The 26,261-nt window shown below is 34.0% G+C and overlaps 3 protein-coding genes, 2 long non-coding RNA genes and 3 pseudogenes across 6 annotated transcripts; 6 read left to right on the forward strand and 2 right to left on the reverse strand.

Moving 5' to 3' along the window:
- Positions 1–4,159: 4,159 nt before the first annotated feature.
- LOC105130532 (pentatricopeptide repeat-containing protein At5g10690-like) lies at positions 4,160–5,749 on the reverse strand. Its single transcript, XM_011033085.1, has 3 exons — positions 5,726–5,749; positions 4,595–5,189; positions 4,160–4,460 (listed from the first exon to the last, which is right to left on the reverse strand). Exons 2-3 carry the CDS (start codon positions 4,844–4,846, stop codon positions 4,287–4,289), a joined length of 426 nt encoding a protein of 141 aa, XP_011031387.1. The 5' UTR covers positions 4,847–5,189; positions 5,726–5,749; the 3' UTR covers positions 4,160–4,286.
- LOC105130607 (probable cyclic nucleotide-gated ion channel 14) lies at positions 5,146–8,885 on the forward strand (annotated as a pseudogene).
- A 1,410-nt stretch (positions 8,886–10,295) lies between these two features.
- On the forward strand, positions 10,296–15,033 carry LOC105130531 (probable cyclic nucleotide-gated ion channel 14; annotated as a pseudogene).
- LOC105130608 (putative pentatricopeptide repeat-containing protein At1g12700, mitochondrial) lies at positions 10,499–12,280 on the forward strand. Its single transcript, XM_011033181.1, has one exon. The coding sequence runs from the start codon at positions 10,499–10,501 to the stop codon at positions 12,278–12,280; it is 1,782 nt and encodes a 593-aa protein (XP_011031483.1).
- On the forward strand, positions 14,461–17,902 carry LOC105130609 (probable cyclic nucleotide-gated ion channel 14; annotated as a pseudogene).
- A 1,188-nt stretch (positions 17,903–19,090) lies between these two features.
- Positions 19,091–21,315, forward strand: LOC105130529 (pentatricopeptide repeat-containing protein At1g62930, chloroplastic-like). Of its 2 annotated transcripts, XM_011033084.1 has the most exons (2): positions 19,320–19,411; positions 19,747–21,315. In XM_011033084.1, exon 2 carries the CDS (start codon positions 19,891–19,893, stop codon positions 21,100–21,102), a length of 1,212 nt encoding a protein of 403 aa, XP_011031386.1. In that variant the 5' UTR covers positions 19,320–19,411; positions 19,747–19,890; the 3' UTR covers positions 21,103–21,315. The 2 variants fall into 2 exon arrangements, with proteins under 2 accessions (XP_011031385.1, XP_011031386.1); XM_011033083.1 differs by having other exon boundaries at positions 19,091–21,315.
- A 487-nt stretch (positions 21,316–21,802) lies between these two features.
- LOC105130528 (uncharacterized) lies at positions 21,803–22,526 on the forward strand. The gene is made up of 2 exons (XR_843252.1): positions 21,803–22,024; positions 22,115–22,526. It is a non-coding gene; the product is annotated as an uncharacterized LOC105130528 (long non-coding RNA).
- Positions 22,380–23,240, reverse strand: LOC105130527 (uncharacterized). The gene is made up of 2 exons (XR_843251.1): positions 22,824–23,240; positions 22,380–22,643 (listed from the first exon to the last, which is right to left on the reverse strand). It is a non-coding gene; the product is annotated as an uncharacterized LOC105130527 (long non-coding RNA).
- Between the last annotated feature and the right edge of the window lie 3,021 nt (positions 23,241–26,261).

The following is a 26,261-nucleotide window of genomic DNA, read 5'->3' on the forward strand; positions in this document are numbered from 1 at the left end:
TACATGGGAACGACTCCACTGACTTAGACATCCTATCATGAGGAGATATAGGAAGGTGTTCTATAGGCTTCTTAAGTTTGTAACTATGAATACTAAATGATTGAGGGTGTGGAATGAGACAAACATTGTTTGAAACCTGTGTAGATATAGTATGGATACAATCAAGTAAACTAAGATTATCTTCATCTTCCTCATCACGTGCATGAGGTAAGGGGTCAAGAAGTTCAACATGTTGCTCTAAATTTATGATGTGCTGGACACCAAGCCTGTGGGGGTGAGGAATCAGGTAATTTAGAGAGACTATTATTATGAGACTCTTCTAAGACCATACTTATCTCTATAGGTGATTCTACTAAAGAGTTCTCTAAAACTTCATCTACCATTAAAGCAGACATATCAGACTCTTTCTTAACCTCATTCTCAAGCTCATGTGGACTTATTGTGTTGGGTCCCTCTTCTTGCACATCCTCGTCATCTAGGTTACTAAAATCCTCAAAATTAGGCTCAAACACTTCAACACTACAATATTCCTCTTTACCTATATCCTTATGTTTTTGGATGACTAAAGGTTTAGAGGTGCAATCTAAAGAGATATGACTAAAACCTAAACAATTAGTACACTTATCCTTTGAACTTACCTTAGACACTTCATTGACAACTCGTTTGCCCTTATCTTTCTTACAAAGTTGGGCGCTGCTAGGATTAGATCTGTGGGGTGGAGCACCTAACAAAGAATCACTACTTCTGAATTAAGACCTAGTAGGGATACTATAAGAGCCTTGACGATTCATCCAATGATTCTTCGTGACCAACTTATAATCTTGAACTAAGGTATAAGCTTGGTTAAGGGTAGATACACCTTGAAATACAACTCCTTTTCTAAGATCATCATTTAAGCATCTACAAAATCTATGCAAAGTCATGACTTCACTCTCTCTTATGGCACATCTAATCATGTAATTGTTAAACTGCGTTATACACTCATTGATAGACTTATTTCCTTGTTTTAGATTGTTCCATTGATCTAAGAGTTTATTCCTATAAGACTGGGGTAGGTATTTCTCCTGAAGTTTTTGTTTCATTTTGATCCAATAAGTTATAGGAGGTTTACCTCTCATCTTTAAGCAATCCTCAACATCTCTCCAATAAATTTTAGCTTCATCAATGAGCATCATCTTAATAAATCTAACTTTTCTATTATCAGACAAGTTATGCCACTCAAAGAATCGATCCATATCACGAATCCACATATCAAATATCCAAGGATCATGACGACCATCAAAAGTGGGGGGTTTTATTTTGCTAGGACTCAAGACTCGCTCATCAAAGTCATCATGTTTAGAGTAACCTAAACGATAGTCATACTGGTGGCGCTCAGAGTGAACTTGTCCATAATGATTGTTCTTATGATATTCCTTAGTCTTTGAGTGCCTTATTCGAAAACTCTCTTGGGGCTCAATTCTCTTAAACATGTTGATCACTTAAATTTGCAGTTCTCTTTAAATGGTCGTTGAAAGTATCACTAAAGGTTGAGTCTACAGTAAGTGTAAACTTAAGCTTGTATAGTAAATGATCATGACATAAATGCATGTAACACTAACTTATAAATGGAATTGAGATCACAAATGGTTCTTGCATGTAAAATCACAATACAAAAATAAAGCTAATTTTAATTTTTTTTTTTTGTGAAGATTAATCAAGAATAAATTATGCCAGGAAAATTATAAGCATGCAATGCTAAACCTTTTAAGTGTAAATAATTAATCAAATAATGATCACAACCTTGTTTACTAACTTCAACAAGCTCAACAAACAGTTGCTAAATATCAAAGAAGAAAATGGTTAAGCAAGAGTGAACAGATAAAAAAATGCAAGATGCGATTTTTTTTCTTCCTAAGCACAAAAGTAATATTAACAACAACTTTAATGACCAAGTGCAATACCAAAAGTAAAATCGACAAATCAAAAAGAAGAGTAATTTACTGACTAGACTGCTTCGAAGTAGTATGTTGGAATTTGATGTTGATGATATGGTGAAGGCAATGACATAGCAAACATGTGGCAGCAATGGGCAGACATGGACATGGTAGCTGAGATGACAGAAACTGACGATGTGGCAGTTGGTGTAGCAGCCCTTGATTGATGTGGTGATGATGTGGCTTCAAAGTGATGACATGACGGATGACATGGGTCCAGGAAGTTGACGTGGCAGATGACGTGACAGGATTAATTAATTTCGCCTTAACTCTCTTCTTCTGTACTGCAATTGCGTTGTTGAGTTTTCTTTGTTGTTGTTGCTGGCGGCGCGACGTGATTGCTAAAGGCGAGGATAGTTGTAGTCTGTTAAAGGTGGTGGTTGTCGCTGGTCGGTTCTACTACTCTGCCTGTTGCTTATGGTTGAGGGCGACGACACTGGGGGTGGTGGCAGATGGAGATCTGTTGATGGCGCGAAGAGGATGACACTGGTTGAGGCGTTGCCACCGACGAGGATTTACTGCTGCTGGCGTGGGCGACCTATTGTGGCTGCTGAAGGCGATGACACAATGGACAGTGGCAGATGAAGATCTGTTGTGCTGCTTTTGTTGCGGTGAACCACCAGTCGGTGCTAGCTGTGATGGGTTGAGGCGCCACTGATGGTAGTGGCGCCGCTGTTGATTGTTGTCGTTGATGATAAACAATAAGCAATGTTGATTTCGGCAGCTGTTTGCTAATCTGCTCTCTCGTGAGGATGGTGTGCCCTGCGGCGGCTGCTTTGATGATGAACAACATGATGAACAGCGTGACGTTGAACAGGGAACTCTGTTTTTTTTTCTATTTTTTTTAATCAAACCGGAACTAGGTTTAGCATAGACGTGTGAATCATTTAATTGTGAGAACAATTAAAAGACATGCTCTGATACCAAATTTAACGCGGAACAACAAACAAAAGAATTAAAGCTAGGAATAGAAAGAAGCTTTTAGAAAAGAAGTGAGAAGAGAAAGCAAAAAAAGAAAAGAAAGGAGATTGGAAATATGCAAAATCTGCAATATTTTTTATCAATCATCAAAAGTCCCCTAACATTTAGAAAAATAGGGTATTTATACTAAAACCCTAGAATAAGCAATTGGGCTTATGGCCCACTAAATAAAATACCCAATAATAATTAAATCAAACCTAACAAATAAAGCCAAATTAACAAAACTCAACTAAAAGTTCATATAAATTAAACTCAAAACATAAGTTAAAGTCCAATCTTTTAATTGTTTAGGCTATCTTCCATCGTCTATGATCATTCACGTGCATAAATAATATTTCAAGTCCGGTGTCCCATTAATTGGTTTATTGTGTTTATTGTTACCTAATCAATTAAATTTTTGAGTTGAGGTAAATATTAAGTATATAAATTATAATAATAATTAATTATAAAGACCAGCACTTGAATCTCATATCATTGAAAGAACTACATTTCAAGTTTTCTCCTGCATCCCAACAAATGGAAACAAGAAATTATTATTATTTTCTCACAACAAAAATGTATTAATATATTGGCATTCTTTTCTGTAATCCCTTCCAAAACTATTCCCTCTGTAATACCTCAGCTGCAAAGAAACCTGCCTTTCATTAACAGTTGCTGTCGAAAACTATTAACAAAAATCTCAGCTCTCTTATCAATATCTTCATCTGGCGAGCCTAACTTCTAACCCTTTCAAATGTTCGAACTGGCTTGTACTTTTGATGATCTGATTCAACATCTTCAATTGCCCCATGCAATCCAATTCTATCATTATAGCTCAACCTCCTTGTCCTTCTAGAGAATTGAAGCCAATCGCCACTTTCTGAAATTGAAGCTAAGTATAAAGTTTATTTTCTTAACTGCCCTCTTCAAAGGGCCGAAAGCTGACCACTTCTGCTTCCCCATTTTGAGTTCTGATTTCTTTTGTTGCTTAGAACTTATGAGTGAAGGAATTTATAGGAGGGTTCGGAAAGGAAGAAGATTGTGACGTAAGATACACGGTAATTACAAGGAAGCGTGTCTGTCAGTATGATCATGACTTGTTTGCTGCTACCACCGTGAGGAATTTCACGAGTTGGGTGACAGATAAATCACAGACGCACTATTTGCCTCGTTTGTTCTAGATTTCTGAGAAATTTCTTCTTTAATAGGATAATGCACAGGAATTCAGTCGAGTAACAAATACAATTATGTATCAAAATTTTCACACCATCTTCTACCAAGAGTTCTTTCTTGCTCCAATGGCCGTTGTACAGGCACAACAAGTTTAAACAATTGTTCAGCTGTAAAAACTCAAACAGTTTTAGAACCTGAGCCGTTAGTAGAACTATTTAAATTACTATATTTTACAACAACAACCATTCTATACATCTTTTCTAAAATTAGATCAACCACATGGCCAATAGACGTCGTGGTTGTAACACAAGGTGGGGGGCTTCTCATCATTGTCATCAGGGGGGCATTCAACTGCAAAATATTTAAAACATCATCATCATGCATCCAAATAAGCATCAAGTGAGACTTGATAATGGTGGAATTTACCTAGGTGAGTCAACAAAGTTATAATCTGAAGTCACTGAGAAGGAAGAACGGTAAAGTACCTCGGTGCAGTCTTCACGATGCAATGCTCCCACACAGCTGCCCCAGTCATCTACAATAGGCACAACTTGATCCCAAAAGAAGCGCATAACCACTTTCTTCAAGTGAAGGGTACCAAGTAAAGGCTTAGCTGCTTTTAGTGGCATCATGATGCTCTCGATTGGTTCACTTGGTGATACCTGAACAGAGAGTTTGAACTCAAGATTGTCAGAGAGGTTCACGTGGTGATCTGTAGCTTGTAGATTGTCAAACATGACCTTAAGTTATCACAGGTGGAAAACTCTCAGTCGCATACTGGCATCTCCCATCCATAAACGAGTTTATTAAAGAGTCCAACGAGAACCAAATATTTGCTACTAAGGGTATTCAATTGGGTCGCGTTCTTGGCAAGAGCCATTCATGTAAAAGAATCACCCGTGGTGGATCCAGTCTCAACATGTATCCATCTTGTGTTTTTTTCATTATCAGTCAATAGGAGATCCATATATGCTTCAAGAACATGGAATGCTGATAAATAAACTCACGTACCTGAGGAAACAGATAAAGACTGAATATGGAATTGGTGAATCCCAACAAGGCCTCTATGCGCATAGCAACCTTCATTCCACAGGTAAATTGAGGGTTGGGAACAACTTTAGTAAGAAATAAAAGCCATTACTTAAAAAGTCACATGTAACTTTGCATAATTTCAAAATCCAAAATTCTAGGCTTAGTTGACAAAGCACTAAATAAGTTATGGAAATTTAGGTTCAATCAAGAAATGTCTGAAAGATATTCTTAACACTGGTTTCTCAAAAAGTCAACATATCCACCAAACACTTGTAATGCTCTGAGGCAGTTGACAAGCAATAAGAAATATCATTTCAGCTGACTCAAACATTGCATAATACAGAGCAGTTAAATAGATTATTTGATATGAAACCTAAGCCAGGGGCGCATAGTCGCTCTTCCTTTCATTTAGTCATGAAAAGTAAATTGCAATTACATGCCATGCCTCCTCGACTTATCCATGGTATCCGTTTCCATTTTAGTATAACATTTGTGAGATTTGCCAGAGCCACATTAACCTGACAAAAGGATAACACACAAACATTGTAATGTTCAGTAATTTCCCTATCACATCAGCTAATCACAGAGAGTAGTGCTATTTGGAAACAAGAACAGCTTTATAAAATAAAAACACAAAGCAAGTACAATAGCACAGTTGTTTGTACAAATAAAATGAGAGAGAGAAGAAGTATTGATTTAAATATAAATTAAAAATATTTATAAAAAAAACCATTAATTTTAAAACCAATTAGAAAAAAAAAAAAAAAAAACAAGAAGAAGCGAAAGTCAGGCACTGCTTTAGCTAACTCACCTCATTTATTTTTGTCAGGGTCTGTGTAACAGATCATTTAAAAAATCATGGTTTAAGTTGTTTTGACCTAAAAATTTATTTTTAATCTAAAATATGTATAAAACACAAAAATAAAAATAGTTAGATAATCAAGTTGAAAAAACAAAAAATATTTGCTCATCCCTGCACAGTAAAAAACCCACCCATTTTACAGTTACATTTAGAATCCGATTAAAAATGTGAGTGAAAACGTGTTTTTTTTAATTTTTATATTTTTAGATTATTTTAATATATTTCTACACAAAAAATATTTTAAACTAAAATCACTATCATAATCTCAAACAAATTCTTAATTTTACTCAGAGATCTAGATCTGCTAGTAATAATTATTGGTATGATATGCTAATACTGCTTGTTGAATTTTATTTTTATTTTTATTTTTGGTCATGCTCTTCACGTCATCTCAATCTCTCTAGAATTCAGGTCCACTTTCTTACAAGTTAGTATTATAAAACATATATGAAAGTACCTGAATTTTTTTTTTTATGTTTAACCTGCAGGTTTACTCTCTATGTTATTCTTTCATGGTTGCAATCCAAAAAAAAAAAACATATGAAAAATATTTTTTATGAATACAATAATTGGAATGTTAATGATAATGTTTAAGATCTGATCGGAGAAAAAATAATTTTAACACAAAAATTAGTTTAAAACTAGTATAAATTGTTTATTAAAACTTGGTCCACTAACCTTGACAGAGAATAGTAATTACAAAGAATAAATAAAAGAAGAAAGTAAATGATCATCTGAGCTGTGTTTTACTTCTTTTACTGTTAGTTTTCTGTTTGGCTTTTAATGGAAGTCAAGCACATCAAACACCTCACTTTGCCTTTTCACCACCTAAGCCTCTCTTTTCCTCTTTCTTCAAATTCTCCTTTCATTTTATTAAGCTTGGACTTCAAGGTCCATTTCTTGAAAAAAAGATTTACTTTCAAGAAATGGAAAATTCAGTGAAATATTCTTGTTTGAATCAATGCATGATGTTGAAGCAGAGAATTTTCTTTTTTCTGTATGCAGTTGCTGTGATATTATTTTCTGCAGATACATAGATCCCATCTAATTGTCTCCATAACTCAAAGAGGTATTTATAGGAACTTCTAACATATCTTTTCTGCTGCTGTATTTTTCAGTTCCTATGGCCAGTCTTTGTCTACAAGCACATTCACTGGGGAAATTGCATTTGCCATACTCATTGCCATCTTGGGCCTGGTTTTGTTTGCCCATTTGATTGGGAATATGCAGGTAATGTGGACACATGACATAACCTTAGGCTGTTTTAGGCCTCTGTTGCAATTGAAACCTTCCCCTGCTATAAAAATATTGACGTCTGTTTTCTTGGAAAAAACTTGGAAATGTTCTCATTCTCAAGAGAGTATTTCCCTTTTAGTTTTCATGATAATTTTCTTCTGAGATACAAAACTCTGCAGTATTTAACATACTCTCTCTTGAATAGACCTACTTGCAATCTATCACTGTGAGGCTTGAGGAGTGGAGGCTCAAGCGATGAGACACAGAAGAGTGGATGAGACATCGTCAACTGCCCCAAAGTTTGCGAGAACGTGTCAGAAGATTTGTTCAATACAAGTGGCTTGCAACTAGAGGGGTTGATGAAGAATCAATTCTGCATGCATTACCTACGGATCTTCGTCGAGACATCCAGCGTCACCTATGCTTGGACCTTGTTAGACGAGTAAGGGACTCCCTAGTGCTGCTTTCAAGCATTTTAAAATCTCATGCAGCTTTAGCTAATGTTTTTCCTATTTGTAGGTTCCTTTTTTCTCGCAGATGGATGATCAGCTACTGGATGCCATATGGGAGCGCTTAGTGTCCTGTTTGAGTACTCAAGGAAACTACATAGTTCGAGAAGGTGATCCGGTTACGGAGATGCTCAACTACAAATGGAGGGCGAACAGGTTTCTTCAATTTAATTACTTTGAGACCTGGTGACTTTTGTGGTGAAGAGCTGCTTGCCTGGGCATTGCTTAAAAAATCTTCTCTCAACTTACCTTCTTCCACAAGGACAGTGAGAGCACTAGAAGAAGTGGAAGCATTTGCATTGCGAGCAGAAGACCTCAAGTTCGTTGCCAATCAGTTTAGACGTCTCCATAGCAAGAAACTACAGCATACCTTCCGTTTCTACTCTTACCATTGGAGAACCTGGGCTGCCTGCTTTATTCAGGCTGCTTGGCGTCGACACAAGAAGAGGATGATGGCAAAGAGCCTGAGCATGTCAGAGTCCTTCTCAGTTTCTATTGATGAGCAAACAGTACGTGACGAAACAACACAAGAGGAGGATGAACCAAGTTTTGCACCTTCAAATTCTCAAGCAAAACAGCACCTTGGTGTTACAATACTAGCTTCAAGATTTGCTGCAAACACAAGGATAGGGGCACAGAAAGTCAAGAATGTTGAAATGCTCAAGTTGCAAAAACCTGAAGAGCCAGTCTTCTCTACAGAACCAGATGATGACTAGCTCGACCCCTGTTCTCACCCAACAGCCAACTAACAATGGGAGAAAGCTAATATGGAAGGCAAATGATCCAATCCTGAACGGATATTAATTAAAATCCTCCCCGCCATTACTAGTGCCATAAGCACCCATGGAAGACTCCATTACTTTTTATGTAGCTGGAAGCCATGTTGATGTAAAAGGTGCGAGTTGCTTGTGATTTATCCCATGTAGCCAGTTTTGATTAGAGTTTTGTCAGAGTCAGTCAGGTGAGATTAACACATTATTGCCTTGGATTTTCTTGCTGAAATGGCTCTGAGCTCCGTGATAAATTTCAGCAAGATAATCTTATTCAAGAGGATGAATGGCCTTGACGCAGTTGCGGCTAGTGAGGCTGTATTTCGTAAGGAGCTTTAAATTGTAATATTATTAAATTAGTTTTTTTCGGTATTTTAAGATAATTTTAATATGCTGGATCGAAATTTGGAAAAACATTAAATTATTCCAAATATATTTTTAAACAAATACATGTCATGTGTGCTCAAATATGCTTTTACAAAAACAAATGTTGATTTTTGTTACTGTATTATTAAATATAAGGTAATTTTTTGTTAAAAAAAAATAAACACAATGAAAACGAAATAATTCGTGAAGTCTTAGTCTATCTATTAATTTATTATTAATGAAAATTTATTATTAATTTTTTTAAATAAAACTATATTTATATGGGTAAATATATTTTGACTAATTAAAAATCATTTTAATGTTTGATTTTTTTTATATCATAATAATTATAGATAAAATAAATTATAAAGTATCAAAAGATGAATTAAAAAAATTACTGATTAAATTAGAAAACAATTAAAACGATAAAAGAGGGTGAATTATTTCAACCTGTAATGCTTGCCTTGTCGTTAAATCAATAATTTTTTAATTAAAAAAAAGTTGATGAATTACTTTATTTTTCCTTTTGTTTTCTCCTTTTTCACCATTCAATAAAGTTACCAAGCAAAATAAAACATATAAGCACCGAGATGGAAAATGATATGTATCATGAAATCAATAATATTTTTAATTTGCTATAAATATTTAATTTTGTATATATATTATTAATTAATAATTTAAGAATTATCATATTATTTATATTAAAATTAATAAAAATAACCAAAAAAAAAACTAAACGATGCTGCTGAATCACTTTAACCACACTCAAAATAATATTCATATGAATGGTGTTTCATGAGTTTTTTTTTTAAAAAAATTTACTTAATTTCACATTTTAATTACTCAATTTTATTTTTTCTAATTTTATTATTTAATAGAAAATTATTTTAAAAATTAAGTTTTATAATATTTTTGATTTTTTTAATTGAATTATATATTAATCACATAAATTTAGTTTTTTTTTTCAATTTTAACATTTAATATTTATAATTTTATAATATTTTTATAATTTTTTTTATATAAATTTTAACTGATTTCATAATTTTAAAACTAAGTCTAAGCAGGTTAATTTATGGTAATAAGTTTTTTTTGGTTGATTTTTTTGGTTGATTTTTTTTATTTTCTAAGTTTTTTTTAATTTTATTTTATAACATCTTAATTTTTTCTTAGTTTTTATTTTTAATTTTAGGAATTATGCTTTGTATTTTTTCTCTCTTGAGTTATATATCATTATGATGATTTTTTTTCCCTCCGCTTTAAATATTATATTTATTACAAATCATGCTTATTTTTTAAATTTACTTTTTATTAATTTATATCAGTTTTACCGCATAAACTGGATTAATTCTGATTATTTTTTTATTTCATACGGGTTGAATTTTGTTTTTTTTTTTTTTAAAATGTGTATGATTTGCTTTCTAAACCGTTCATTCCCAACGAATTTACTTCCCCAAACTTCTGCATTCCTTGTCAGGGAGAGAGAGAGAGAGGGTCCTGCTTCCACAAATCCCTTTCTTCAATCTTCCGGATTTGTTACAAAGTGTCTGTGTCATTTGGGTCAATAAAAAACCAGACCACAAGGAGAAGGAAAAACACTTAGGAAGGTCGACGATGATGGCGGCGGCGGCAGTGAGACGAGGAGGTTCAGAAGCCTTTTTCATTGGGTCCCATTTTCAGCGATGCCAATTGAAAATGATGGGTATGATTCTTCTATCTCCAACCACTTCATCAATGTTGTCTATCAACCACTCCAACTCCATTTCTTCTTCTAGCAGTAGCAGTAGCAGTTGCAGTAGATATCAACACAACAATGACGCTTCTTCCTCTCTTAGAAACATTGATGATGCCCTTGCTTCTTTCAATCACATGCTTCATAGGAAACCCCTGCCTTGTATTATCCAATTCGCCAAATTATTGTCTGCAATTGTTAAAATGGGACAGTATTACGATGTTGTGATTTCTCTTTCCAAACAAATGGAATTAGTTGGGCTCTCTCCTAATACTTATACACTTAGTATCTTTATGAATTGCTTCTGCCAGTTGCAACGTGTTGATCTTGGGTTCTCTGTCTTGGCCAAAGTCATTAAACTTGGTCTTCAACCCACTATTGTCACATTTACCACCTTAATCAATGGGCTCTGTAAAGTGGGTGAATTTGCCCAAGCCGTGGAATTATTTGATGACATGGTGGCAAGAGGGTGTCAACCTGATGTCTACACTTATAATACGATTATCAATGGCTTATGTAAGATTGGGGAAACTGCTGCGGCTGCTGGATTGCTTAAGAAAATGGAAGAGGCAGGCTGCCAGCCGAACATGGTGACATATAGTACACTCATTGACAGCCTGTGCAGAAATAGGCTGGTGAATGAGGCTTTAGATATCTTCTCTTATATGAAGGCTAAAGGCATTTCCCCAGATATTTTCACTTATACCTCTATGATCCAGGGCTTATGTAAATTCAGCCGATGGAAGGAGGCTTCGGCATTGCTAAATGAAATGACAAGTTTGAATATCATGCCAGATATTGTCACCTTCAACGTGCTAGTTGATACTTTTTGTAAAGAAGGCAAGGTTTCAGAGGCTCTAGGTGTGTTAAAAACAATGACTGAAATGGGCGTGGAGCCTAACATTGTTACTTACAGTTCGTTGATGTATGGATATTCCTTGTGGATGGATGTTGTTGAAGCTAGAAAGCTGTTTCATGTCATGATAACCAGGGGTTGTAAACCCAATATTTTTAGTTATAACATCTTAATTAACGGATATTGTAAGGCCAAAAGGATAGATGAGGCCATGCAGCTTTTTAATGAAATGATTCATCAAGGCTTAACTCCGAACAATGTTAGTTACAACACTCTTATTCATGGTTTTTGCCAATTAGGCAAGCTTAGGGAAGCACAAGATCTTTTCAGGAATATGTGCACAAATGGCAACCTCCCAGATTTATTTACTTACTCAATATTGCTTGATGGCTTTTGCAAACAAGGGTATCTTGGTAAGGCATTCAGACTGTTTCGAGCAATGCAAAGTACTTACTTGAAGCCTAATCTGGTGATGTATACCATCCTGGTTCATGCCATGTGCAAATCTGGGAATCATAAAGATGCAAGGAAACTGTTTTCAGAACTCTTTGTCCAAGGGTTGCAGCCTCATGTTCAGCTATACACTACAATAATAAATGGACTTTGTACAGAAGGATTGTTAGATGAAGCATTGGAAGCTTTCCGAAATATGGAAGCGGATGGCTGCCCTCCAGATGAAATTTCTTATAATGTTATTATTCGAGGACTTCTCCAGCATAAGGATGAATCAAGGGCGTTGTTACTTGTTGGAGAAATGAGGGACAGAGGTTTCATTGCAGATGTGAGACCATGCTTAAGTGAAGTTTGCTAAGGTCAAAAGGTGATGTAAACTTTTATTTCTCCATGCTGCAAATGTTAAGTAATTCTTCCGCAACATGTAAGTTAATTTTTAATTCATTCTTGTCAACACCTGAACAATGACACAAGTAAAAACACTATACATCAAAAAGAAACACAAAATAGAATATTTTTTGCCTGAGAGATCTGCTAATAAAAATTCTTGGTCTCTGATATACATGTACTGTTTTTTCAATTTTTTATTTTTGGTATGCTCTTCAAGTCCACTTTCTTACAGGTTAGTGTCGTAAAACATATATAAAAGTACCTGAATTTGTTTATGTTTAGCCTGCAGGTTTACTCTCTGTGTTATTCTTCACGGTTCCAATCCAAAACAATATGAAAATGAAATTTTTCATGAATACAATAATTTGAATGTGAATGATAATGTTTAAAATCTGATCAGAGAAAGATTAACTTCTATATAAAAACTGGTCCGAGTATATTAGAAAATAATATAAATCATATATTGGAACTTTATTTAACATTTTTTTTAATTAAATTATTTCTTTGACATGATATCATAGTTCTAAGTGACCAAACTATCATATGTTCAAAATCCTGTAAATGTAAATATAAATTGTATAGTAAAAACCTCACCTTAACTTGGTTTTTTAAAGAGAATAATCTTTATAAAGAATAAATTAAAGAAGAAAGCAAATGAATATCTGAGCTGTGTTTATTTTCTTCTTTCACTATTAGTTTTCTGTTGGGCTTTTAATGGAAGTCAACCACATTGAACACCTCAATTTGCCTTTTCACCACCTAAAGCCTCTCTTTTCCTCTTTCTGCAAAATCTCCTTTCATTTTATTCAGCTTGGAACTCAAGGTCCATTTCTTGAAAGAAAGATTTACTTTCAAATCAGAAATGAAAAATTCAGTGAAACTTTTGGAAGACAATCCTCTTTTGTATCCCTTTATTGGATACATAGTATATTATAGGATTACTTACAGTCATGGAGTTCAAGAAAGAGAAGCTAGTAAGGTTAGTCTCTTTGCTTGTATTTTCTCTCTGTTATGATTCACATTCGCTTTCTTTGATGATTTGGTTAAAGGGTGTTCTCAAAATTTACAGCTTTAATGCTAGTCAAAACCTGGACAAGACATTGCCTGTACATAGAACATCAGAGCCATTACTTAAAACTGAATTTGGTATTAATAGTGACAGAAACACAAGTAACAAGGTTCCTAGATTTGGAAGGTTTACAGTATTTCCAGAGAATCATCATGAGCCATATTGGAGAGAGAGAATTCTTGATCCAGGAAGTGATGTTATCTTGAAATGGAACAGGATTTTCCTCTTCTCAAGCTTGACAGCACTCTTTGTTGATCCATTGTCTTTTTTTTTTCCCTTTCATCAGCAAGCAACAAGGAAAAGTCATCTTGTATGGATACTGATTTGAATTTAGGAATTACTGTGACATGTTTTCGAACAGTTGCTGATATATTTTACATAGATCATATTGTAATAAAGTCTAGGAAAGCTTATGTCTCACCTAGTTCAAGAGTTTTTGGGAGAGGTGAACTTGTTATGGATCCTAAGTTGATCGCAAGGAGATATTTGAGATCAGATTTCTTCATAGATCTAGTTGCAGCATTTCCTCTTCCTCAGGTACATACATTCCTATCTTTGTTTCTGCTTTTGTTTATTTGATTTGGATGTAGAATTTTGCCTGTGATTTCAAAATTTTTTTTCATTTTTTGAACAGAAATCACAGCAACTTGTAAAAAATTAGAATGGATTTGAAATTTTCATTTAGTTGATGAGGTTGAAGTTGCTATTGCAATTTTCAGCTGCCCTTTTGCCTCAAAATTCCAGGAATTTCCTTCACTTCTTGTGGTTGAGCTGAAGTTACAAATCCGCGTTTCACCCAGTGGCATTCACCTCCTCAAAGCAGGGGATAAGGTCTCAAGTTTGAGTCTTAACTTTGTGACTAAAAACATGCAATTATGGTTTGGTAGACTGATATGGTTTGTTATACCAGTAATTAGAAGGTCACATGCTGATCATACCAACAATGCCCCAGTGCTGATTGTTCTACTCCATATTCCCAGATTATATTTAATTTTTCCATTAAGTTCTGAGATCATTAAGGCCACTGGAGCAGTCACAAAGACCACATAGCTGGAGCTTCATATAATCTCCTGCTATACATGCTGGCTAGTCATGGGAGCAATGCCTCCTTGGATGGGAAAATACGTGTCTTTTTAGGTGATACTACTAGTTGTTCTCTCAAAATGCTATTGTTGTTGTTGTTGGTCATTTAGTGCTGTTATATACTGATGAGGCCTCTGATCTTGTAGGTCCTGGGGGCATCATGGTATTTGTTGTGAATCGAGTGTCATTGAACATGCTGGAAGTCTGCTTGCAAACATGAATTGAGCCCTATACCATGCAACCCTCATTACTTGGATTGCGATACTTTGGAATTTCCTGATCACAATTCCTGGGAAAGCACTACTGTTTTGTTTGCCAGATGTAATCCGGATGACACTTCCTTTTTCGATTATGGCATATTCGCAAATGCATTGCAGCAGAAAGTACTTCCTCTGAGTTTCTTGAAAGGTACTTATATTGTTTATGGTGGGGCTTGCAGAACTTGAGGTATGACTTCATTGAAATTCACCACAAATGTTGGGAGACACAATTTCGAGCATCTAAAATTAGATAACCATATATGCATATATTTACAAATATTTGATTTTATTAAAATATATGATTGGGTATAATTTATATTTAAAATATTTATAAAAAGAATAAATAATTCTCTTATTCTTTCATTAGATTTGATATGTGGTGATTTGATTTATTTATGAAATTAAGTCAACATTTATGCTTTATATAAACACGGATTTGAGGGTGAATCCGAGTGTATATTGCAAAGCGAGATTTGATGATTTGATGTTTTGAAAGAGGATATTTGTTTGTCTTTTAAATATTGTTGAAAAATTCTTAAGGAATGTTTGGAGTTGATCCAATAGAGTTTTATTTTTTATAGATATCAAGTGTAGATGAAAGAGGATTGAAAGCTTTTGAGAGAATTTTTTATTTGAAGTGGTTTTCTTAGAGAAAAATTTTATATCTTGAATACCAAGGTTTATTTATTTTTCTTGTTATTTATTTTATTCTTAAAAAAATAAAATAAAAAATAACACGATGTAAAATTTGATTGTAAAATTTTTTTGTTTATATCCTTCAAGACAAGTTTGATTTATTATTTATGTTTTTGGATGAACTCATTACTCTTGCTAAATTTATTGCAGATAGATCAAGAGGATACAATAATTTAGCTATACCATCACTTTTAAACGACAGTCCAGATTGGACAATGTGAGCGTTCGAATCCTTCATCTGTCTGGTCATATTATACCACCATGGCACCGCTTTACAAGGGAGGAGCAAAACTCTAATTTCCAGTGTGATGAAGATGAAAACAGACGTTGACGTTATCAATGAACTGAGCTTCACTGGACTTCGTAGTTGTCATCAAACAAGGCTAAAAATAAACTCTCCGCTTGAATTGCGCTTCAAAAGAGGCGATGAAAATAGACAGAAAATCCTTCGATTAAATCACACTCTCTCCCTGTCTTTATCGTCCCTTCTGTATTTTGGATGAAGGAATATGTTCACGAGAAGAAACAGACCGCAATCTCTCCCTGTATTGATTTCATGAGACAGACGAAAGGATTGAGAGCTCATGTAAGATGCAGACAGCAGCCTTACATTTGGGAATGAAGTGGATGAATCTTCCTGGCAAGTTGAGACATTCTGCAGGACAACCTCTCTATCAAGCTAACGTTGTCTCTATGTTTTCCTTATTGTTGTCCTCTTCATTTGATTTTTAGCAATCAAAACTAATATTGGGAGGAGCAGCATCGAGCTTCAAGTTCATTGCAAGGACAGTGCTTGAACTACTCCTCGCCACCAGCCATAATTCTCCTCTACACTCCCAGCTCCCATGCTTCCATAGGATGTTACAAGATGAAAGAACTTTAAGCGGGGTAGCTGTCTAGTATATTTAATAAAGTGGGCAACATGAAGAGTACTTTTTTACCACGATAACCAAAAGGTGAAACTAGCCTCGTTGAAGAAGATGAAGATATTTGACGTTATCCAACACAAAGATTTGAGTTAAACCCTAAGCTTATTAATAAGATTTCAGGTGTTGCAACCTTGGATTATCAGTCTCCTTCTGATTGAAACTTAACTCCTGCTATGAGAGGTTATAGACACCTTATCCATAAAACATACAGCAGGAGACCGCATTGAAGAGAGCTTTTTCATGTGAAGGTCATTTTCTATCGTGGGATTTCCTAAAGTTCCATTACCCAAAGATTAATAAATCCTTTTAGAATAAACAGAGAACGACTTGAGTTTAACTCTAAAGGTTGTCATAATCGTGGTATACCTTTTTTGTGTGTAGGGAAACTATGTTGATTTTTTTTTCAAAAAAAAAAAAAGGAATTCAGTGTATTTTACAATAATGTAATCATTTTGAAATATAAAATTACTTTATAAGATTTCGTTCCGTTACAGTTTCAATGACAAATCTCTTCTGAATTCTAGAACTCTGCAGTGTTTAACATGCTCTCTCTTGAATAGACACACTGGCAATCTATCACTATGAGGCTTGGAGAGTGGAGGCTCAAGCGACGAGACACAAGATTGGATGAGACATCTTCAACTCCCCTAAAGCTTGCGAGAACTTGTCAGAAGATTTGTTCAATACAACTAGAGGGGCTGATGAGGAATCAATCTTGCGTTCATACCTACAGATCTTTGTCGTGACATCCAGCGTCACCTATGCCTGGACCTTGTTAGACGAGTAAATCACTCACGATCAAGCATTTTAAGATCTATCTTCTTCTGTCATGCAACTCTAGCTAATGTTTTTCCTATTTGCAGGTCCCTTTTTTCTCGCAGATGGATGATCAGCTACTTGATGCCATTTGTGGGCGCTTAGTGTCCTGTTTGAGTCCTCAAGGAAATTATATATAGTTGGAGAAGGTGATCCGGACGGAGATGTTTTTTATTATCAGGGGAAAGCTAAAGAGCTCAACTCCAAATGGAGGGCGAACAGGTTTATTCATGTCAATTACTTCGAGACCTGGCGACTTTTACGGTGAAGAGCTGCATGCCTAGGCATTGCTTCCAAAATCTAGTACTCTCAACTTACCTTCTTCCACAAGGACGGTGAGAGCAATAGAAGAAGTGGAAGCACTTGCATTGCGAGCAGAAGCTCTCAAGTTCGTTGCCAATCAGTTTAGACGTCTCCATAGCAAGAAACTACAACATACCTTCCGTTTCCACTCTTACCTTCGGAGAACCTGGGCTGCCTGCTTTATTCAGGCAACTTGGCATCGACACAAGAAGAGGATGATGGCAAAGAGCCTGAGCATGTCGGAGTCCTCAGTTTCTCTTGATGAGATGACAAATGATGATGAAACAACACAAGAGGAGGATGAACATAGTTTTTCATCTACTATCTCTCAAGCAAAACAACACCTTGGTGTTACAATACTAGCTTCAAGATTTACTGCAAACACAAGGAGAGGGGCACAGAAAGATGTTGAAATGCTCGTCGCAAAACCCTGAAGAGCCAGACTTCTTACAGAACCAGATGATGACTAGCTCGACCCCTGTTCTCACCCAACAGCCAACTAACAATGGGAGAAAGCTAATATGGAAGGCAAATGATCCAATCCTGAAGGGATATTGATTAAAACCCTCCCCGCCATTACTAGTGCTATCAGCACCCATGGATGGCTCCTTCAATTTTTAGGTAGCTCGTAGCCAAGTGGATGTGAAAGGTGCGAGTTGCTTGTGATTTAGCACATGTAGCCAGTCTTGATTAGAGTTTTGTTACAGTCAATCAGGTGAGATCAACACATTATTGCCTTGGATTTTCTTGCCGAAATGGCTCTGAGCTCCGTGATAAATTTCAGCAAGATAATCTTATTATAGAGGATGGATGGCCTTGATGCAGTCACGGTTGGACTGTGTTTTTGTAAAAATATTAATTTTTTATTTTAAATTAATTTTAATATATTAATATTAAAAATAAATTTTTAAAAATAAAATAATATTATTTAAATATATTTTTAAATAAAAAATAATTTAAAAATAATTATCATCACATTACGGCTACAAGATACACATTATTTCCATTATATTTGAAAGTGTTTTTTAAAATGTATTTAAATTATATATTTTTTATGTTTTAAGATAATTTTAATATTTTCATGTACCAAGTATGATTTTTTACTATTTGGATAATTTTGATAATTTTATAAAAATTAAAAAAAAAAAATATTTTTCATAATTTTGAATTTAAAAACACCTATAAAACATTTTATATATCTAAATAAAATTATGTATTATCTAAAATCGTCCAAAAAATTAGTTTAAAAACAAAAGATAATTAAAAAATTTCTCCAGCTTTACTTTATTTTTTCAGGTAATATAAGAGCTAAAAAAAACTTATTAGATTTTCTTTTATCAAAATAAAAGATTAATTTAACTTTTTTAGTTACTGAATCAATGTAATAATTTTTTTTTTAATCTGAACATGTAATCTAGCAATGTTTTTTCTTTTCTCTTAATTTTAATTTTAAGGACTAGAAGTTTGGGAAAAAAATATTAACTTGTTAAACTAAAAAAAATAAAAATAATTTTGCCCTTGCTCCCCAAAATTTAGCATTTAAACTATTTTTTATATATAAAAAATCAAATGATATTATCTTGACATCATTATATCACTACAAAAAGCAAAACTAAACAAATCATTCCAATTAAATGCAATGTCAAGAACAAATTTGAAAAAATAATAATAATAACTGTTTAAACAGTAATCACAAAAGAGAAACCTTGCATTCCTTGTGCATGTGAGAGAGACGGTCCTGCTTCCCCAAACCACTTTCTTCAATCTTCCAGATTTGTACAAAGTGTCTCTGTCGTTTTGGTCAGTAAAGAAACCAGACCACGAGGAGAAGGAATACCACAGAGGAAGGTTGATGATGGCGGCGGCGGCGGCAGTGAGACGAGGAGCTTCAGAAGCATTTTTTATTGGGTCCCAAGTTCAGCGATGCCTAATGAAAATAACGGGTATGATTCTTCCATCACTTTTGTCTAGCAAAGACTCCGACTCCATTTCTTCTTCTAGCAGGATCAGTAGCAGTAGCTGTAGCAGTAGATACAAACACAAAAATGATGCTTCTTCTTCTTCGTTTAGAAACATTGATGATGCCCTTGCTTCTTTCAATCACATGATTCATAGGAAACCTCTGCCATGTATTATCCAATTCACCAAATTATTGTCTGCAATTGTCAAAATGGGACAGTATTACGATGTTGTGATTTCTCTTTCCAAACAAATGGGTTTAGCTGGGCTCTCTTCTAATACTTATACCCTTCATATCTTGATGAATTGCTTCTGCCAGTTGCAACGTGTTGATCTTGGGTTCTCTGTCTTGGCCAAAGTCATTAAACTTGGCCTTCAACCCTCTATTGTCACATTTAACACCTTAATCAATGGGCTCTGTAAAGTGGGTGAATTTGCCCAAGCCGTGGAATTATTTGATGATATGGTGGCAAGAGGGTGTCAACCTAATGTCTACACTTATACTACGATTATCAATGGCTTATGTAAGACTGGGGAAGCTGCCGAGGCTGCTGGATTGTTTAAGAAAATGGAAGAGGCAGGCTGCCAGCCGGACGTGGTGACATACAGCACACTCATTGACAGTCTTTGCAAAGATAGGCTGGTGAATGAGGCTTTAGATATCTTCTCTTATATGAAGGCTAAAGGCATTTCCCCAGATATTTTCACTTACACCTCTTTGATCCAGGGCTTATGCAATTTCAGCCGATGGAAGGAGGCTTCGGCATTGCTAAATGAAATGACAAGTTTGAATATCATGCCAGATATTGTCACCTTCAACGTGCTAGTTGATACTTTTTGTAAAGAAGGCAAGGTTTCAGAGGCTCTAGGTGTGTTAAAAACAATGACTGAAATGGGTGTGGAGCCTAACGTTGTTACTTACAATTCGTTGATGTATGGATATTCCTTGTGTACAAAAGTTGTTGAAGCTAGAAAGCTTTTCGATGTCATGATAACCAAGGGTTTTAAACCTGTTGTTTTTAGTTATAACATCTTAATGAACGGATATTGCAAGGCCAAAAGGATAGATGAAGCCAAGCAGCTTTTTAATGAAATGATTCATCAAGGCTTAACTCCGAACAAAGTTACTTACAACACTCTTATTCATGGCTTGTGCCAATTAGGCAGACTTAGAGAAGCACAAGATCTTTTTAGGAATATGCGCACTAATGGAAACCTCCCAAATTTACGTACTTACTCAATATTGATTGATGGCTTTTGCAAGCAAGGGTATCTAGGTAAGGCATTCAGGCTGTTTCGAGCAATGCAAAGTACTCACTTGAAGCCTAATCTGGTGATGTATACCATCCTGGTTCATGCCATGTGCAAATCTGGTAATCTTAAAGATGCAAGGAAACTGTTTTCAGAACTCTTTGTCCAAGGGTTGCAGCCTAATGTTCAGATATACACTACTATAATATTTGGACTTTGTAAAGAAGGATTGTTAGATGAAGCATTGGAAGCTTTCCGAAATATGGAAGAAGATGGCTGCCCTCCTGATGAAATTTGTTATCATGTTATTATTCGAGGATTTCTCCAGCACAAGGATGAATCAAGGGCAGTGCAACTTATTGGAGAAATGAGAGACAGAGGTTTTGTTGCAGATGCAAAGACCAGGTTAAGTGAAGTTGGTTAAGGTGAAAAGGTGATGTAAATTTCTCAATGCTGCAAATTCATGGGGCAAATATTATGTAATTTTTCCTCAACTTGTAAGTTAATTTTGAGTTCAATCTTGTCAACATCTGAACAATGACACTAGTACAAAAACTATACATAAAAAAGGAACACAAAACATAATATATTTTGCCCGAGATATCTGCTAATAAAACTTCGTGGTCTCTGATATACACACACTGGGTGTTCTTTTTTTTTTTTTTTTCTGGTCATGCTATTCATGTCCCCTATCTCTGTAAAATTCAGGTCCATTTTCTTACAAGTTATTGCAATAAAACATATATAAAAGTACCTGAATTTTTGGATGTTCAGCCTGCAGGTTTACTCTCTATGTTATTCTTCACAGTTCCAATCCAAAAACATATGAAAACGAAATTTCTCATGAATACAATAATTCAAATGTGAATGATAATGTTTAAGATCTTATCAGAGAAAGATTAACTTCAATAGAAAAGATTAACTTCAATAGAAAAGTTGGTACGAGAATATTAGAGAATAATCAATATAAAGTATAAATAAAATAAGAAAGCAAATGAATATCTGAGCTGTGTTTATAAATGAATATCTGAGCTGTGTTTATTTTTTTCATTCACTGTTAGTTTTCTGTTGGGCTTTTAATGGTAGTCAACCACACTGAACACCACACTTTGCCTTTTCACCACCGAAAGCCTCTCGTTTCCTCTTTCTGCAAAATCTCCTTTTATTTTATTCAGCTTGGAACCCAAGGTCCATTTCTTGAAAGAAAGATTTACTTTCAAATCAGAAATGAAAAATTCAGTGAAACTTTTTGAAGACAAAATCCTCTTTTGTGTCCTTTTCTTGGATGCATAGTATGTTATAGGATTACCTAATGCCATGGATTTCAAGAAAGAGAAGCTGGTAAGGTGAGTCTGTTTGCCTGTATTTCCTCTCTTTTATGATTCCCGTTTACTTTTTTTGATGATTTGGTTAGATGGTGTTCTCGAAATTTACAGGTTTAATGGTAGACAAAACCTGGACAAGACATTGCCTGTACGTAAAACATCAGCTCCATTGTTTAAAACTGAAGGAGGTGGTATGAATAGTGACAGAAGCACAAGTAACAAGGATCCTAAATTATGAAGGTTTAAGGTGTTTACAGCAAATAATCATTTGGAGAGAGAAAATTCTTGATCCAGGAAGTGATGTTATATTGAATTGGAACAGGATTTTCCTCTTCTAATGATTGACAGCACTCTTTTTTGATTGATTTTTTTTTTGTACCTTCCATCAGCAAGCAACAAGGAAAAGTCATCTTGTATGGATACTGATTAGAATTTAGGAATTACTGTGACATGTTTTAGAACATTTGCTGATGTATTTTACATAGTTCATATTGTAATAAAGTTTAGGACAGCTTATGTCTCACCTAGTTCAAGAGTTTTTGGGAGAGGTGAACTTGTTATGGATCCTAAGTTGATCGCAATGAGATATTTGAGATCAGATTTCTTCATAGATCTTGTTGCAGCATTACCTCTTCCTCAGGTACATAAATTCCTATCTTTGTTTCTGCTTTTGTTTATTTGATTTGAATGTAGAATTTTAGCCTGTGATTTCATTTTTTTTTCTTTTTTGCATAGAAATCATAGCTACTTGTAAAAAATGAGAATGAACTTGAAATTTTGATTTAGTTGATGAGGTTGAAGTTGCTACTGCAATTTTCATCTTCCCTTTTGCCTCGAAATTCCAGGAATTTCTTTCACTTCTTGAGGTTGAGCTGAAGTTACAAATCCACGTTTCACCCAGTGGCGTTCATCTCTACAAAGAGGGGGAAAGGTCTCCAGTTTGAGTCTTAACTTTGTGACTAAGAATATGCGATTGTGCCTGCTCTTTTGGATTGAAATATGACACATATGGCACTGTATTTGATATTTTAAGCACCCATTACTTGCAAATGAAAATTTTCTTATTTCTTTGATTTTTAGTGCCTTTTCTCTATTGCAATCTGTCCTTTGAAGCTAAAGAAGAAATGACATCAAATTGTTCCCTTTGGCAGATTGTGATATGGTTTATTATACCAACAATTAGAAGCTCGCGTGCTGATCACCATAAATATTCATTCAAGATAAAATCTCATGCAGCTTTAGCTAATGTTTTTCCTATTTGGAGGTTCCTTTTTTCTCGCAGATGGATGATCAGCTACTTGATGCAATATGTAAGCGCTTAATGCCCTGTTTGAGTACTCGAGGAAACTATATAATTCGAGGGGGTGATCCAGTTATGGAGATGCTTTTATTATCAGGGTAAAGCTGGAGAGCTCAACTCCAAATGGAGGGCGAACAGGTTTCTTCATGTCAATTACTTTGAGACCTGGTGACTTATGCAGTGAAGAGCTGCTTGCCTGAGCATTGCTTCCAAACTCTACTCTCAACTTACCTTCTTCCACAAGGACAGTGAGAGCACTAGAAGTGGAAGCACTTGCATTGCGAGCAGAAGACCTCAAGTTCGTTGCCAATCAGTTTAGACCTCAAGATTTGCTGCAAACACAAGGAGAGGGACGCCAAGGATGTTGAAATGCTCAAGTTGCGAAACCTGAAGAGCCAGGCTTCTGTACAGAACTAGATTATGACTGGTTCAACCCGGTTCTCATCCAACAGCCAACTACCAATGTGGAAAAGCTTTAATGGAAGCCAAATGATCCAATCCTGAAAGGATATTAATTAAAATCCCCCACGCCATTGCCGGTGCTTCAAGCACCCAGGGATGACTCCATTAATTTTTAGGTAGCTGGAAGCAAGTGGATGTAAAAGGTGCAAGCTGCTTGTGATTTCTGTAATATCCATTAGTTTATAGGTATACATGTAGCAAGTCTTGATTAAAGTTGAGTTTTGTTACAGTCAATCGGGTGAGATAAACACATTATTGCCTTGGATTTTCTTGTTGAAAGGGCACTGAGCTCCATGATAATTAACTGAAGCTCTAAACCACGTAGCATCTGTGGACACACATGGAATTTACTATTCAGTGCTATACTTCAATGACTATTATGCCTTTCCAATGAAAAATTAGAGGCCTATAAGTCGGGTGTTAGTTTGGTCTTTTTGCATGATTCCTTTTACATTAATTATTTGACTAGGGTCGCACGCAATTTTTTCAAATTTCATGAACACTCAAATGATTTTATTATCCTTCACATTAAAATCTTTAAAACTATCATTTAGGGGGTTATTTATATATTTTTAATGTTTAATATACTGTTAAAAAATAAATTTTCCCTTTTAATAAAAATAAAATAAAACATGCATATAAGTTTTGATCATTACACCCATTTTTTTTCTATGTAAATCTCATTTTTTTCAAGTTATTTAATTGATATTAAAATCTCAAAAGTTGTTGTCACGTGTTATATGCATGCTAGCACTAGCATATAAAAAGTATTTATGTTTTTTAGGCAATGCGTGTTGAGCCTTTCAATGTTCAAATTTTTTTTTTTGCTATATTGTTAGAAGCATTATTGAGTTTTTATCCTTATACGATGGCACCCGTCTCTATTGATAGCATAATTTGCTGCTCGTGAACCTTTTTTTTCCTCCTTTTATTTCTCCTCCAGTAAATTAAAGCAACTTAATCATCTTTGTTTTTGGTATTTTAATTTTACTGCTTATTATTTTTTTTATTCTTGATCATTTTATAAAAGTTTTATTTGTTTTGGATTTAGTTATTCAATTCTAATTTATCATATATTGTTTTTCTTAATTTTATTCTTATTTTTTTTCTTGGCTCTTTGGTGAAAGTTTTATTGGTTTTCAATCATTAAATCATTATGTTGTTTTTTCTTTCTTTCTCATTTTTTCCTCATTCTTTTGATATTTTTTCTTTTATTAAAATTATTTTTATTTTTAATTTAACCTTCCAATAAATAAAACTTGGTTTGACCTTTAATTTATTTTTTATTTTGATTTTCACCCTCATTCTTTTAATTATCAATTTTATTATTTTTTCTGTCTTAGATACTTTTGTGTAATTAATTTCCTCCTGATTTTATCTTTTAGTGTTTGATTTGTTAGGAATTAGATTTCATGGTTTCTACATATTTAGTGCTTCTAGTTTAATAACTTGGGTTATTGGTTTGAAAAATTAATGTCAATTGACATCTTCTTTTTTTTTTTTTTTCATATTTCATTATTCAACATTTTTTTAAAAAAAAAATAGTTTTGTGGTTTTCTTTATTTTTTTTTATCGAGTTATCCTGATATTATAATTTAAGCCCTGAGTTTGCAAGTTTAGTTAAACTGGCTCGCCCTTTATTATTGAGATTACTTGTTTATCAAGTTATCTTGAGTTGATTAGAGTTGATTTTTTTATATGTTTTTTAATTAAATTTTTTACTTCAAAAGGTTTTTATTTTCAAGTTATCATAATCTTTAAAAAAAAATATTTTTGTTTACTATCGTTGTCTATTTTTTTTTATCATCTAATAAAAATAAAATTAACTTATTAAACCTAATTGAGGCTAAGACCCGATTATTTTGTCTTTCTTATTTATTTTAAAGTGTTTGTGACACTTAGATTATCGTATCCTTTTTTTTTTAATTCTAATTTGTGTTTTTTTTTAATTGATTCCTTTTGTTCTTTTTCTTTTTAAAATAGTTTTTTTAATTTGTGTTTCAATTGTTACCCCTCCTCTATGATTTTTTTATTTTTTTATTTAGCCTTTTGTTAATAGAGGTTTTTATTAAAATATTGTATATATTTAATTTTTGAAAATATTATTCTGATTCATCTATGATTTTTTTTTTATGTTTTATATAGATGAACTTTGTTTTTAGAAATAAAATAAATATTTATTTTTAGATAATATTTTAATATGCGAGAGTATCTTTTTATTTTTATTTTATTCAATCAATTTCATGTATATATTTATTTATATTATTATTTGATTGAATAAAAAATTAATTTTAATAAACAAATTTATTTTTTAATTATCGTCAATGATTTCCTTTTTTCTCATTTATTTACACAAATTGTTCTCAATCTTTTTATTTAAATAAGTGCATATAAATATTTTTATTAAAAAAAACACTAAAAGAACCTGCATATTTAATTTTTTATTAAAAAAATTATTTGACCAAAATAGCTAGTCTTGTTCAAGAGGATGAATGA

This window comes from Populus euphratica, unplaced genomic scaffold, assembly GCF_000495115.2.
Source record: "Populus euphratica unplaced genomic scaffold, PopEup_1.0 scaffold21.1, whole genome shotgun sequence".
Taxonomy (NCBI): Eukaryota; Viridiplantae; Streptophyta; class Magnoliopsida; order Malpighiales; family Salicaceae; genus Populus; species Populus euphratica.